Source organism: Muntiacus reevesi, chromosome 3, assembly GCF_963930625.1.
Source record: "Muntiacus reevesi chromosome 3, mMunRee1.1, whole genome shotgun sequence".
Classification (NCBI taxonomy): domain Eukaryota; kingdom Metazoa; phylum Chordata; class Mammalia; order Artiodactyla; family Cervidae; genus Muntiacus; species Muntiacus reevesi.
The window spans coordinates 82,030,245-82,046,037 of record NC_089251.1 but is presented as its reverse complement, the minus strand read 5'-3'; the positions used below and the strand labels follow the sequence as shown (position 1 = coordinate 82,046,037).

At 37.6% G+C, this 15,793-nt stretch overlaps 1 protein-coding gene across 2 annotated transcripts in view; it reads left to right on the top strand.

Moving 5' to 3' along the window:
• RMDN2 (regulator of microtubule dynamics 2) overlaps positions 1 to 15,793 on the top strand; it is a 66,185-nt gene that overhangs the window by 27,211 nt on the left and 23,181 nt on the right. For both annotated transcript variants that reach the window (XM_065927390.1, XM_065927389.1), the window contains exons 5-7: positions 31 to 91; positions 8,973 to 9,048; positions 11,979 to 12,056. In XM_065927390.1, the coding sequence (XP_065783462.1) occupies positions 31 to 91; positions 8,973 to 9,048; positions 11,979 to 12,056 (215 nt within the window). The remainder of the gene's footprint in view (positions 1 to 30; positions 92 to 8,972; positions 9,049 to 11,978; positions 12,057 to 15,793) is intronic.

Here is a 15,793-nt window from a genome sequence, read left to right as displayed (position 1 = left end):
TACCAAACTGTAAGTACATTTATCTTTCAGGAAAGACATTAGGTGAAAAAGCTATTATGAGAGCACCCAAGAATGGATATTGTCATCTATGGTAAGTACATAGAATTTATGCAGTAATTGTTCTTGTTCTGTTTCTTTTCATGTATTTTTCAGTATGTATATTTTAAATGTTTTTAAGATAAACTTTCACTGAATATTTCATAACTGAATCTACCAAGTCCAATAACTTTGAATATGATAAATTCTAATTAAATTATATTTATATAAGATTTTGTTTGGAAACAAATGCTAAAATGATGTCATGTTTCTAAATGAAATGTAGGGAGAATGCTTCAAAGAATAAAAGCACATCAGCTATTATACCTTGATGACAAGGTATACACATTCCATAAATGAAAGAAAAGCCATTTCTAGTATAAGAAAACTCAAACAAAGGAAATTTAATTAGTTGGATGGTTGTAGGTGGGTATCCTTGGGACAAAAAAATTATTCTTGAGAGTATTGTTTTGTTTTGTATCCTTTGTATATTTAGAATTATAAAACACAAGAAGAAATAGATTGCTTTTAATTAGCACTTCATTTTACTCACAGTTGCATTTTTGCAGCATTTCTCAGTTCCTTAATTATTTTTTCTCCCCAGCAATATAGGTATGTTAGGTGCTAGTAATACATTTATCTATGACCCTTCTCTCCGACCTAGGTTTTCAGAAATCCGCACCTCTTTGGTATTATTTTATTATTCTGAGATGCTTTAGGCAAAATCTCTCTTAAAATGACTTCTTTTCTGCAGGTCCACGTTTATTATCCTGGAAATTCTTATTTCCTCCACCAATTCAAAATTGCAATCCATTTTCTCAAAACAGACCTGTTTCTTTATATTGCCACCAGCAGGGGGAGCACCACTCACAAACTCTCATTTTAAAATTCCCTGGGCAGGAATCAGAACATTTTTTATGTCCCCCAAACACTAAAGGACAAACTCTAAGGGACATGCCAAAATAAGAGCAAATCTTTTGAAGCTGCTATCACATGGCTTAAAATGAGATACAAGCCTAGCCCGTTCTTTCTCCCATGAAAGGTGGGACAAGACTCCCAAGTACACTAGCAATTCTATTTGAAGAAATCTGCCCCCCTCCAGCTCTCTTCTGCTATAGAGAATTCTTTGCCTTCTCTTAGATGGCCTGGAGATGGATGAAGAGCTAAGCCTGGCAGAACTTGTGAGTCATTTCACTCGTGCATGTGTCATGCATGGATGAACATCTTGCTTTAGGAACTGGCGTACCTAATAGATAAAGTATTGTTCTGTACCCTTAGTGCCTCTGCCAGAATTCTAGGAGGAAGGTTATTTTGCAATTAACATCCTGGTAGATATCTTTAAGGTCATTTCTCCAGTATATGAGGGTCTTGGCTATTATTTCTATAGCCAACAACCTTCCTTTTTTTGCATAACACTATCAATTTGCCAGCAAATTTGGAGAACTCAGCAGTGGCCACAGGACTGGAAAACGTCAGTTTTCATTCCAATCCCAAAGAATGCTCAAGTTCCCGCACAATTGCACTCATCTCACACGCTAGTAAAGTAATGCTCAAAATTCTCCAAACCAGGCTTCAGCAATATGTGAACTGTGAATTTCCAGATGTTCAAGCTGGTTTTAGAAAAGCCAGAGGAACCAGAGATCAAATTGCCAACATCTGCTGGAGCATCGAAAAAGCAAGAGAGTTCCAGAAAAACATCTATTTCTGCTTTATTGACTATGCCAAAGCCTTTGACTGTGCGGATCACAATAAACTGTAAAAATTCTTCAAGAGATGGGAATACCAGACAACCTGACCTGCCTCTTGAGAAACCTATATGCAGGTCAAGAAGCAACAGTTAGAACTGGACCTGGAGCAACAGACTGGTTCCAAATAGGAAAAGGAGTACATCAAGGCTGTATATTGTCACCCTGCATATTTGACTTATATGCAGAGTACATCATGAGAAATGCTGGGCTGGAAGAAGCACAAGCTGGAATCAAGATTGCCGGGAGAAATATCAATAACCTCAGATATGCAGATGATACCACCCTTATGGCAGAAAGTGAAGAGGAACTAAAAAGCCTCTTGATGAAAGTGAAGGAGGGTGAAAAAGTTGGCATAAAGCTCAACATTCAGAAAACTAAGATCATGGCATCTGGTCCCATCACTTCATGGCAAATAAATGGGGAGACAGTGGAAACAGTGTCAGACTTTATTTTTTGGGGCTCCAAAATCACTGCAGATGGTGATTGCAGCCATGAAATTAAAAGACGCTTACTCCTTGGAAGGAAAGTTATGATCACCCTAGATAGCATATTAAAAAGCAGAGACATTACTTTGCCAACAAAGGTCCATCTAGTCAAGGCTATGGTTTTTCCAGTGGTCATGTATGGATGTGAGAGTTGGACTGTGAAGAAAGCTGAGCGCTGAAAAATCGATGCTTTTGAAGTGTGGTGTTGGAGAAGACTCTTGAGAGTCCCTTGGACAGCAAGGAGATCCAACCAGTCTATCCTAAAGGAGATCAATCCTGGGTGTTCATTGGAAGGACTGATGCTGAGGCTGAAACTGCAATACTTTGGCCACCTCATGTGAAGAATTGACTCATTGGAAAAGACCCTGAACTGGGAGGGATTGGGGGCAGAAGGAGAAGGGGACAACAGAGGGTGAGATGGCTGGATGGCATCACCGACTCGATGGACATGAGTTTGGGTAAACTCCAGGAGTTGGTGATGGACAGGGAGGTCTGGCGTGCTGCGATTCATGGGGTCACAAAGAGTCAGACACAACTTAGCGACTGAACTGAACTGAACTGAATATTAATAAATTAATACGTGTTAAGGTACTCTCTTCTTCCGTTTTTAGTATAACCATAAGGAATTTCTACTGATCAAGCTACACTGTCTTCATCTCTTTTGGTATTGTAAATGTTTGGGTGCTGATTAGCCAGATTTGGATGCAGAAAGAATACTCAAGCCCTACTCTTAACTCTGAGCCTCTGCTTCCTCTTTCTCTGGTGTCCTCTGCCTTGTCGTATGTGCTGTGTGTGTTTAGTCGCTCAGTCATGTATGACTCTGTGCAACCCCATGGACTGTAGCCCACCAGGCTCCTCTGTCCATGGGGATTCCCCAGGCAAGAATACTAGAGTGGGTTGCCATGCCCTCCTCCAGAACATCTTCCCAACCCAGGGATCGAACCCAGGTCTCCCACACTGTGGGTGGATTCTTTACTGTCTGAACCGCCAGGGAAGGCCTCCTTCTTCCATGCAGCCATCTGTGTCAGTGAAGAATCACATTAAAAAGGTACATTTGATGTTAATCCTCAACTTGAGGACACTTATCAGTGTGAACTTCCAAATTTCCATACAAGAACAATCCTGAATCTTCCCTGAAGGCATCATAAACACTTTAAAATTCACTGTGTGAGGACAGATTACGCTTAACTCTTCCTTAGTGTATTTCCCAACCTGTCTTCCACTAATCTGGCTGCTTCTCCTTTGTTCATCTATTTTCACTTTTGTTGTGTGTGTGCATGTTTGCCAAGTCGCTTCAGTCATGGCCAGCTCTTTGCCACCCTGTGGATTGTAGGCCACCAGTCTCCTCTGTTCATGGGATTCTCCAGCAAGGATACTGCAGTGGGTTGCCGTGCCCTTCTCCCGGGGATCTTTCCGAGCCAGGGATCAAACCCATGCCTCCTGCAGCTCCTGCATTTCAGGTGGATTCTTTACCACTGAGCCACTAGAGAAGTCCTTTTGTTGTGTACTCACTGCCTTATTTGCGCTTCCCCAGTGGACCAGTGGTGAAGAATCTGCCTGCAGTGCAGGAGCTGCAGGACATGCAGGTTCGATCCCTGGGTCGGGAAGATCCCCTGGAAGTGACTCACTCCACTATTCTTGCCTGGAGAATCCCCATAGAGAAAGGAGCCTGGCAGGCTACAGCTCATGGAGTCACAAAGAGTTGGACATGACCGAAGCAATTTAGCTCACACGCAAATACCTTATTTATAATGGTGATATTTGACCATGAGGGAAATCTTATCCATATACACACAGAAACACACAGAGTACTGATCCATTTGTGTTTCACATGATTTTTTTATTCAGTATGACTTTTTAATTAAAAAACAATTAAAATCTGGTCAGTTAATAAAATTTAATAAATTCAAAAGTCAATTTTATCTTAATTTTTAGAATTTATTGTGATGTACCTACTAGATTTAAGAATTCTCATTCAATTAAATACAGTAGTAGAGGTTTAGGCTGATGGAAAAGAAAAATTAAAACTTTGGTTTGAGAAACAATGGGTGAAATTTAGGTTGATTGATTCCATAGTCAATTGTAATAAAATATCATGAAAATATCTTATTCTGCTGGAATTTTCCTCAATATGTTAAGACTTTTTCTCAGGATGGCTGCTATCCAAAAGTCTACAAGCAATAAATGCTGGAGAGGGTGTGGAGAAAAGGGAACCCTCTTACACTGTTGGTGGGAATGCAAACTAGTACAGCCACTATGGAAAACAGTGTGGAGATTTCTTAAAAAACTGGAAATAGAACTGCCATATCACCCAGCAATACCACTTCTGGGCATACACACTGAGGAAACCAGATCTGAAAGAGACACGTGCACCCCAATGTTCATCACAGCACTGTTTATAATAGCCAGGACATGGAAGCAGCCTAGATGCCCATCAGCAGATGAATGGATAAGGAAGCTGTGGTACATACACACCATGGAATATTACTCAGCCGTTAAAAAGAATGCAGTTGAATCCGTTCTAATGAGATGGACAAAACTGGAGCCCATTATACAGAGTGAAGTAAGCCAGAAAGATAAAGAACATTACAGCATACTAACACATATATATGGAATTTAGAAAGATGTTAATGATAACCCTATATGCAAAACAGAAAAAGAGACACAGAAGTACAGAACAGACTTTTGAACTCTGTGGGAGAAGGTAAAGGTGGGATGCTTCAAAAGAACAGCATGTATATTATCTATGGTGAAACAGATCACCTCATGCCCAGGTGAGATGCATGAGACGAGTACTCAGGCCTGGTGCACTGGGAGGACCCAGAAGAGTCCGGTGGAGAGGGAGGTGGGAGGGGGGATCGGGATGGGGAATACGTGTAACTCTATGGCTGATTCATGTCAATGTATGACAAAACCCACTGAAATGTTGTGAAGTAATTGGCCTCCAACTAATAAAATAAAATTTAATAAAAATTAAAAAAAATTAAAAAATAAAAAACAAAAGAAAAATGAAGAAAAAAAAAAAAGACTTTTTCTCATTCATTTAGTATAAATGACAAACCATGGCCTCCAGGCCAAATGCAACTGCCTGCTTTTGTAAATAAAATTTTATTGGAGCACAGCCATCCCTGTGCATTGTACATAGCAATGATATTGAATAGTTGTAACAGACTCTCTGATCCCACAGCCTAAAATGTTTGTTACCTAACCCTGAAGCGAAAGTTTGTTGACCCATGGTTTACAGGGTTCTGTGATGGTTTCTGCTGCTGCTAAGTCGCTCCAGTCATGTCTGACTCTGTGCGACCCCATGGACTGCAGCCCACCAGGCTCCTCTGTCCATGGGATTTTCCAGGCAAGAGTACTGAAGTGGATTGCCATCGCCTTCTCCACTGTGATGGTTTATAAGCCTTCAATTTGAAATAAAAGAGCAATCATTAGGAATAATTTCATAAAGGATTGATATCAAGGGAATAATTAAAAAACAAATGTTATTTTAAAAATTTGTTTTTCATCTTCATATTTTCCAAATGAAATTGCCTTGTAACTTTAAAGCTACATAAGCTTTCTGTAAAATTCTATTCTTTTTGTTGTACCAGTCTAAAATACTTCTAGAATCAAGAGAGCAAAATTACCAATGGATTCGCAGTTTGTTAGCTAATCAGGCCTGACCTTAATTATAAATAATGTCTTGCATATTCATTGTGCTCTACTGTTCACAAATTATATCCACATGCATGTGTTTCACAGAACAACCTGTTTCCATTTTATGGAAAGTGTAAACAAAGCAGTCTGTGTGTATGGTGTTTGTGTGTGGAGGCTGGTATATGTGTGTGCCATGTGGTGTTGTGATTAGTAACCAAGGGTCACACAGTAAGTGGGGAAAATAAAAGCCAGATCTTATATTTGTATATACTCAGTATTTCATCTTTTACATTACTCTTCCTCTGCTTTTTCACAGTATAAAGAGCATTGGCCCTAAATCAGAAGCTTCTTGGAGTTGAGTTAATAGTTGCTTACTAGTTGTTGAGACAGGGCTGCTTGTCAATTATTAAAATATTTGCTATAGATGCAAAGAAAATATAGAATTTTTGTTAAAGCAAATATAGTTAGAACAACCTCTAGATGGAGGCCATAGACCATATTGTGTATAGTTGCTTACTTGTTCCCATCAATCTAAGAGTTTACAAAGTAAAATTTTAAATTACATTTTTCAAGATAAACAGTATCAAAAAGAACAACATATATACCACATACATGTAGTTATAGGTGGAATTGATTGCCAGAAAAGAAATGATGATTCTTTTGGGAAAAGTGGTCAGGTGAACTTTGAATTTATGGTTTGTAAGAAGATAAATAATACTTTAGACTTTAAAGAAACAGACTTAAAAAAGCATAAGACTCTGGTGACAGATTATTTATAAGAGAAAATGCACATATTTCATATTATGGTTTTCATAAGTCATGTTTTTTCCTTTTTTTCCCCTTCACTTAGAGTGACTTGTAAAGAATGTGCTGAAAGAACTCTGTAAAAGCTAGATCAGATGTGCATAAGCTTTACTGATTTTTCAGAAAACAGAAGATTTATTCCACCACTGTAGATCAGTGAACATCGAATCTTTTCCTTTGACTCCAGCACAAATAGTTGGTTGGGTGTTCTGTGAATGATGAAGTTCAAGTAGATCCAACATAGATTTTTCTAAAAATGTGACATGATCTATTTTTTCTTTGCTAGTGGATAGAGTAGGGAAATTAAGCTAATTGTCTGGATTTAAGGAAAGCATGAAAACAAGTTCACCTGTAATCTTCTTGGAGACAATGTTAAAATACAGGCAAGATTCTGGGTTACCTGTGGTGTGAGAATGGTTTGAGCCTCAATTATTCAACAGAATATCTGTTGACAATATAATTATTCTATCATTCCAGATCTGAATCTTAGACACTAGTATGTTCAGTCATTTTTTTCAGTGGGTGAAGATATGGAAGGTATTCTTATAAAGGTTGCAACTGGCACAAAATTAGGAGAAACAGGGTGGATGATGGATGACAGGAGTAACTAAAAGATTTTCACATGGGAAAGAGATACTAAAAAATATGTGAATTAACAGGGATAAATATGAAAGGAGGGATGGAGACAAAAATGTCAAAATTTAAGGACATGAGGAAAAAACAGCTGGAAATTAGAAGGAAGCATGAGTGTAGTTAACAATAATGTATTAATATTGGTTCATTATAAAATTTTTCAGTATTGTATATCAATATTGCTACAGTTGTGTTGGGCTTCCCAGGTGGCTTAGTGGTAAAGAATGTGCCTTCCAATGCAGGAGATGCAGGTTCAATCCCTGGGTTGGGAAGATCCCCTGGAGAAGGAAATGGTAACCCAATCCAGTGTTCTTGCCTGGGAAATCCCATGGACAGAGGAGCCTGATGAACTACAGTCCCTGGGTCATAAAAGAGTCAGGCACGACTAAGTGACTAAACAACAACAGTTATGATAAATGTATTATAGTAATTTAAGATAGTTTTAAAATATAGTAATTTAAGTAGTATCTCCTAACATAGGTAAGTTCTCAGCTCACCTTTAATAGGTTGCTTTTGTCCTAACTCTTGCTTTTACTGTTAGGACATTATTGATTTTCTAATGAAAATTAAGAGGTCAAAAAAGTTATAACTGAAAAGTGGCCATTTTATTGGTTGTGCATAAGTTGTTGTGAATTGTGTGATCTTCTGTGTCCAGGAATGGTCTGACTATTCTAAATTAAGAAAATTGTTCTCTTCACCTTCTTATTTTAAAGTTCACATGTGTATACACAGAAACAATCAAGATAAATAATACCCAAAATTGCATTTCCACTTCAGTTATGAAAATGCAAATGAAAATTAGGACCTACTTTTGAAATACTGATATTTAAGTAAATGAATATTTTGCCTCAGACAGAAAAACTCTAAATACTTTTGTACAGAAATAGTCTGAATGTAAAAAGTAATATATGCCCAATTTTTAGAGGAAGCAGTTTGCTGAACAAATATTGTATCCAATTTATAGTCATGTAATTATTGATGTAAATTTTATATTCCTAATGGAAAAAAAGGAAAGAATTCATGAGATGCAATATTGTAGTAATGTGTTTCCAAGGAAGGATTGAAGGGCATGGGAAATTTTTGAAAAAACATAATCTAAAATTATTTTTGATTTTAGTATTTTTAAAAATTTTGTATTAGTTTTTGTTTTTAGTGATGATACTTATTTTAATTTTCAAATGACATTAAAGGGAACCGTGAACTTTTTATTTTTATGAAAAAGAAACAGGAATCTGTTGACACAGTATATTTTTCAGTTTAGTACTTTTAATTTGATTAGACTTTCCTGAGAGTCTCTTTGTGACTTTGATGTTGATGATTGTGATAGCAGCAGCTCATCATGAGAAACTCACTCATGCCAGGTACTATTCTAAGCAATTACGTTTTAGATATTTTACCCTCACAACACATATACAAGATAGAGGGTGTTAGTATCCCCAGTTATTGATGAGGAAACTGGCCTCATGTTTATGTCAAGTATTTATTATTTTTAGGGTCCTTCCATTCATATCTATATGAATACTTTTGTTAAATATTAATGAATAGTTTAGATATATTTTTTAAATGTTAAATTTCATATTTCATTAAAAGTTTACACAGTGTCCACTGTTTTTATCCTTTTCAGGTATGCAGTTTTGTGTGGCTATGTATCTGAGTTTGAGGGCTTACAAAACAAAATTAACTATGGATATCGCTTCAAGGTATTTCTTGATATTAAAAATGTTTTAATGTAGCTTGTTAATGTTCCATTAACAAGTATAAATCAAATTATTCAACAAATTTATCTCTAGGAATTCATCTTTTTTACTTAAATGAAATGTCGGTCTTTAAAAGTACTGTGCCAAAAAGAATCAAGCTCTTTGATTGATTAAAAATCATTATTATTATTATAGAACCTGAAATCACAAAATAGATGAGTATTGTTTTTCTAAAGGCAGAGTCTTACTAGCCTTTTGGTCGTGAGCTCACCTACATCATAAACATGGCTGGAATTAATTCATTAACATTTTCTACAAATTAATTTGTTAGGAGGAGTAGAATTCAATGTAGGACTTAAGTTTGCCATGATAAATGAGTAAAATAAGTATTGAGTGTACTCATTATTTATAATGTGCCTGTAGTTATAGTCACAGTGGATACAGGACTGGAAAAGATTAATTTTCATTCCAATCCAAGAAGTGCAATCCCAGAGAATGTTCAAGCTACCATACAATTGCACTCATTTCACATGCTAGCAAGGTTATGTTTAGACTCCTTCAATTAAGGCTTCAGCAATACGTGAACAAAGAACTTTACAGATGCACAAGCTGGGTTTCGCAGAGGCAAAGGAACCAGAGACCAAATTGCCAACGTTTGTTACATCATGGAGAAAGCAAGGGAGATCCAGAAAAACATCTACTTCTGCTTCATTGACTATGCTTAAGACTTTGAATGTGTGGTTCAGCAACTGGAAAATTTTCAAAGAGATGGGAGTACCAGACCACCTTACCTGTCTCCTGAGAAACCTGTTTGTGGGTCAAGAAGCAACAGTTAGAATTGGACATGGAACAACTGACTGGTTCAAAATTGGAAAAGGAGTACATCAATACTGTGTATTGTCACCCTGCTTATTTAACTTCTTTGTAAAGTACATCATGTGAAATACTGGACTGGATGTATCACAAGTTGGAATCAAGATTTCTGGGAGAAATATACACAAGCTCAGATATGATGAACCTACTCTAATGAAAGTGAAGAGAATCTAAAGAGCCTCTTGATAAGGGTGAAAGAGGAGAGTGAAAAAGCTGGCTTGAAACTCACCATTCAAAAACCTAAGATCATGGCATCTGATTTCATCACTTCATGGCAAATAGATGGGGAAACAATGGAAACAGTGACAGATTTTATTTTCTTGGGCTCTAAAATCACTGCAGATGGTGGCTGCAGCCATGAAATGAAAAGATGCTTGCTTCTTGGAAGAAAAGCTAAGACAAACCTAGAGAGCATATTAAAAAGCAGACACCACGCTGCCAGCGAAGGTCTGTATAGGCAAAGCTATGGCTTTTCCAGTAGTCATGTGTGGTTGTGAGAGTTGGACCGTAAAGAAGGCTGAGTGCTGAAGAATTGATAATTTTGAATTGTGGTGTTGGAAAAGACTCTTGAGAGTCTCTTGGACTGCAAGGAGATCCAGCCAGTCAATCCTAAATGAGATTAAACATAAATATTCACTGGAAGGACTGATGCTGGAGCTGAAGCTCCAATACTTTGGCTGCCTGATGCGAAGACCTGACTCATTGGGAAAGTCCCTGATGCTAGGTAAGACTGAAGGCAAAAGGAGAAGAGGGCAGCCCAGGATGAGATGGTTAGATAGTGTCACTAACTCAATGGACATGAATTTGAGCAAACTCCAGGAGACAGTGTAGGACAGAGGAGCCCGGCATGCTATAGTCCATGGGGCCACAAAGCATAGATATGACTTAGCAACTGAACAGCAACAACAAATAGTTATATTCACTCAGTAAATAACCCCTCAGGGTCAATAATTGTAAGGATGGGCAAAGAGTTTTTTGTTTTCCAGCTCCCTATAACCATTTGACAATGTCAAGTGGGTAGATTCTTCTATCACCTAGTTCTGCTCTTCTTTTTTCCGTTATACCCACAAAGTGAAAGAGGAGAGTGAAAAAGTTGGCTTAAAGCCTAATACTCAGAAAACTAAGATCATGGCATCTGGTCCCATCACTTGATGGCAAATAGATGGGGAGACAGTGGAAACAGTGTCAGACTTTATTTTGGGGGGCTCCAAAATCACTGCAGATGGTGATTGCAGCCATGAAATTAAAAGACGCTTACTCCTTGAAAGGAAAATTATGACCAACCTAGACAGCATATTAAAAAGCAGAGACATTACTTTGCCAACAAAGGTCTGTCTGGTCAAGGCTATGGTTTTTCCAGTGGTCATGTATGGATGTGAGAGTTGGACTGTGAAGAAAGCTGAGTGCTGAAAAATTGATGCTTTTGAACTGTGGTGTTGGAGAAGACTCTTGAGAGTCCCTTGGACAGCAAGGAGATCCAACCAGTCTATCCTAAAGGAGATCAATCCTGGGTGTTCATTGGAAGGACTGATGCTGAAGCTGAAACTCCAGTATTTTGGCCACCTGATGCGAAGAGTTGACTCATTGGAAAAGACCCTGATTCTGAGAGGGACTGGGGTCAGGAGGAGAAGGGGCCGACAGAGGATGAGATGGTTGGATGGCATCACCAACTCGATGGACATGAGTTTGAGTAAACTCCGGGAGTTTGTGATGAACAGGGAGGCCTATGCTGTGATTCATGGGGTTGCAAAGAGTTGGACACGACTGAGCGACTGAACTGAACTGAACTGAAGTATTGGGTAGCAAGTCATGGGCAGACAAAAATGCAACTTGGCTGCTTTCTCTTTTTAAAGTGACTTCCTCTGTAACCTTATTAAATCATAATCACACTTGTAGTTGTGAGCATTTTGATGATTGAATTATTGATAAGCTTAATTGTATTAATGATAAAGAGGGGGAGGAAACAGCATCATAAAGTCCCTTTGAAATTGCTAGGTAGAGTGTCATTCAACACTGCCTGAGACTTGGGAGATGACATTTTTTTTTTAATTTTCTTTCAGGAACATCTAGATAAAGCAATCGAATTTTTACCTGAAGAACCCTTTTTGTATTACCTCAAGGGAAGATACTGTTATGCTGTAAGTTGATTGCTTCTATCTATAAATCTTATATGAATATACTATGATTATATGATAGATTTTCAGTGGCTTACGCTTGTTCTACCTAGTGTCTGCTATAGAGAAAATTGTGAAATCAATGCATATTTTATGAGTTGATAAATTTAATGTATTATATAAATATATGTTGCATTACATACAACATGCTCAGTTGCTCTAGTTGTGTCTGACTCTTTGCGACACCATGCGCTGTAGTCCATCAAGCTCCTTTGTCCATGGGATTCTCCAGGCAAGAATCCTGGAGCGGATTGCCATACCCTCCTCCAGGATATCTTCCTGACTCAGGAATTGAACCCACATCTCCTGAATCACCTGCATTGCTGGCAGATTCTTTACTGCTGAGCCAGTAGGAAAGGCCACATACACTGTTTGAGTTTGTAAATGTATATGTCTTTTTTCTTTACTGCCTTTCCCTTTTCCCTAGAAGTAGTCAGTGTTTCCCTTTATATGCGCTTTCTCAGATGGTGATCAGCCACCTACACCCGTGTACCCTATATTGATGCACTGCTCTCTGTTTTGTGAGAGGATTTTTTCACTTATCCGAGTTTACTGAGCATATATTATGTTCTCACTGGCCAGAAGGTAAATAAAAAAACATCCTTATCTTCAAGGAACTTAATTTACATGGGAACCTAAGATGTATAGAAGTAAATAAAAGCAGCTGGTAAGTCTGAGACCCAGTGTGGTTAAATGACACTCATTTACAGAAAGTTAACAGAATGTGAAAGTGTATCTTAACAGCTGCATGAAAAATTGCCCCAAAGAGAAATGCTATTTCTGAATGAGAAAATTGGGGTAGGCAGAAGATTAAGGTTTTTAATTGTGGCTTATAGAGGATTAGAAATAAAGCAGGAGGTTTTACTTTTAATGAGCACCTGCTGTGTATGCCATGTGTGCATTTTATACTTTATATTTCTTATCACATTTCATCCTTTTAAGAGTAAGCAGTTTCTATTGTGCCAGTTTTAAATATTTTTTTAAAAATAGTGTCATGACGGTAAGGGACTCCCCTGATTTAAAAATCATTGACCCAGACTCAAAGGAGCCTGGAGCTAGAATGTACACTATTGGATTAGGCTTAAAAAAAAACCCAAAAACTCAAGAAGGAAAATTTTATTTCCAAATGGAACCTGATCTTCATGCCACAGGCAAATGGCAGAAGCTAATGCTAATCCTCCTTGGAGGATTGTACCTTCACACACAAGCCTTAGAACATTCCTACAGAGTTGAGCTCATATCATAGTCAAAAATAACAGAATACATACAGGAAACAAGCCATCATAAATGGCAGTCAACAGAACAAATGAACAGAAAGAAGAGAGGTACATCTGAAAGGACTTCAGATTTTGGAAACATGGAATACAGAGTATTAAGCAGAGTATTCAACAGCTATCTATGTATTGTGTTCCTAAAAGTAAAATGAATTAGGGGAAAATGGATAAAGAGCGTGAGACTACAAAAATGATCAGATAGATATGAAAAAGATGGAACAATTTTTGATATATCTATGTACATCAAAAATATTAGAGTGAGTAGCTGTTCCCTTCTCCAGGGGATCTTCCCAACCAAGGGATCAGACCCAAATCTCCTGCATTGCAGGTGGATTCTTTACCAGCTGAGCCACCAGGGAAGCCCGAGAATACTGGAGTGGGTAGCCTGTCCCTTCTCCAGAGGATCTTCCCAACCCAAGAATCAAACCGGGGTCTCCTGCATTACAGGCAGATTCTTTACCAGCTGAGCTACCAGGGAAGCCCCATATAATGTGTTCCTAAAAATAAAATGAATCAGGGGAAAATGGATAGAGAACATGAGACTACAAAAATGATCAGGTAGATATGAAAAAAAGAAACAATTTTTATGTATATTTTTGTATGTAACATTTTTATATACACTTGTACATACAGCTTTTTATATACATTACCTTATGTAAAGTAGATAGCTAGTGGGAAATTGCCGTGTAACACAGGCAGCTCGACCCAGTGCTCTGTGACAGCCAGAGGGGTGAGATGGGGTGGGGGAGTGGGAGGGAAGCTCAGGAGGGAGTGGATATGTGTATACACGTGGCTGATTAACACTGTTGTACGGCAAAATCCAGTACAACACTGTAGAGCAGTTATCCTCCAGTTAAAAATAAATTTTAAAAAGAAGCATATTATTTGTGTTTAAAAGAAAATTCAGTGGAAGGATTTAGTAGCAGATAGGCACTGCTAAAGAAATTATCTTTTGATAATTAATAGAACAAGAGACAAAAAAGTACTAGTAAGTATCTAAAACACTGATTGGAGCCTTACATTTAATAATTTTGATCTAGTAATCATAGTTGAAACCATGTATCTAGCCAAAGAGGACATACATTTTTCAAGCATATGCAAAATGTTTACAAAATTGACCTTACATGAGATCATGAAGCAAGTCAGAATTGATATCATACAGGTTTTCTGATCAAAAAGCAATTGTATCAGTATTAGAAATTTAGAAATAAAACAGCTTAAAAACCATAAATCTTGAATTAGAAATAATAGGAAATGATAAATAAGGAGATGCCATTTTATTCCTATTTGATAACTTTATTAATATGAGATGTTGCAAAAATATGGAGTAACAGAAATTCCTACATTGTTGTGGGAGCACAGATTGATATAACCATCTTAGAAACAATTGGGTATTATCTCTTGAATTTGATTGCTTGTTTACTGTGTGACACTGGTACCCACCCTATAGAAACTCTTACAAATGTGCTTTAGAAGGATACTTAAGAATGGCTGTAGCAGCCTTGTTTCTCAGAGCAAAAAAATGGAAGAAGACCCAAATGTCCACTGAAAAAAAGGGTGGATGAAAAATCATTGATGTATGTTTAAATGATGGACTGTCTCACAGTTGTTTAAATAACTGAACTTCAATTGCTCTAGATGAACTCTTAAAACCTATAATGTTAAGAGAAAACAAGTCAAAGAAGATGAACAACATAACTTCTTTTTCTAGTGCAAAAATAAGCATAGCAATAAAGTAACATTATGTAGAAAAGCCAGGGAATAATTTGGGGGGAGGGAAGTATTCTTTTTGAAGTATAGTTGACTTACAGTTACTGTCTTAGTTTCAGGTGTAGAACATGGTGAACGTAGTTTTTATAGATTGTGCGTGTATGCTCAGTTGGTTCATGTCAGACTCCTTGTGATGCCATGGACTGTGGCCCACCAGGATCTTCTGTCCATAGGACTTCCCAGGCAAGAATACTGGAGTGGGTTGTCCTGCCCTCCTCCAGGGGATCTTCCTGACCCAGGGACTTAACCAGAGTCTCTTACGTCTCCTGCATTGGTAGACAAGTTCTTTACCACTAGCGCCACCTGGGAAGTCGCTTGTATAGATTATACTACATTTAAAGTTATCATAAAATGTTGACTATATTCCCTGTGCTATACAGTGTATCCTTATAGCTTACATATGTTAATAGGTACATAATACCAATAGTTTGTACCTCTTTTTTTAAAACTGAGCTATAGTTGATGTACAATATTATGTAAGTTTCAGATGTACAACATAGTAATTCACACTTCTTAAAGGTTACATTCCATTTGAAGTGATTATAAAATATTTATAGAATAATTTTTTTAAAAAAATAGTGGTTAATGGCTACCTTCCTAAAGGAAGTCAGTCCTGACTATTCATTGGAAGGACTGATGCTGAAGCTGAAACTCCAG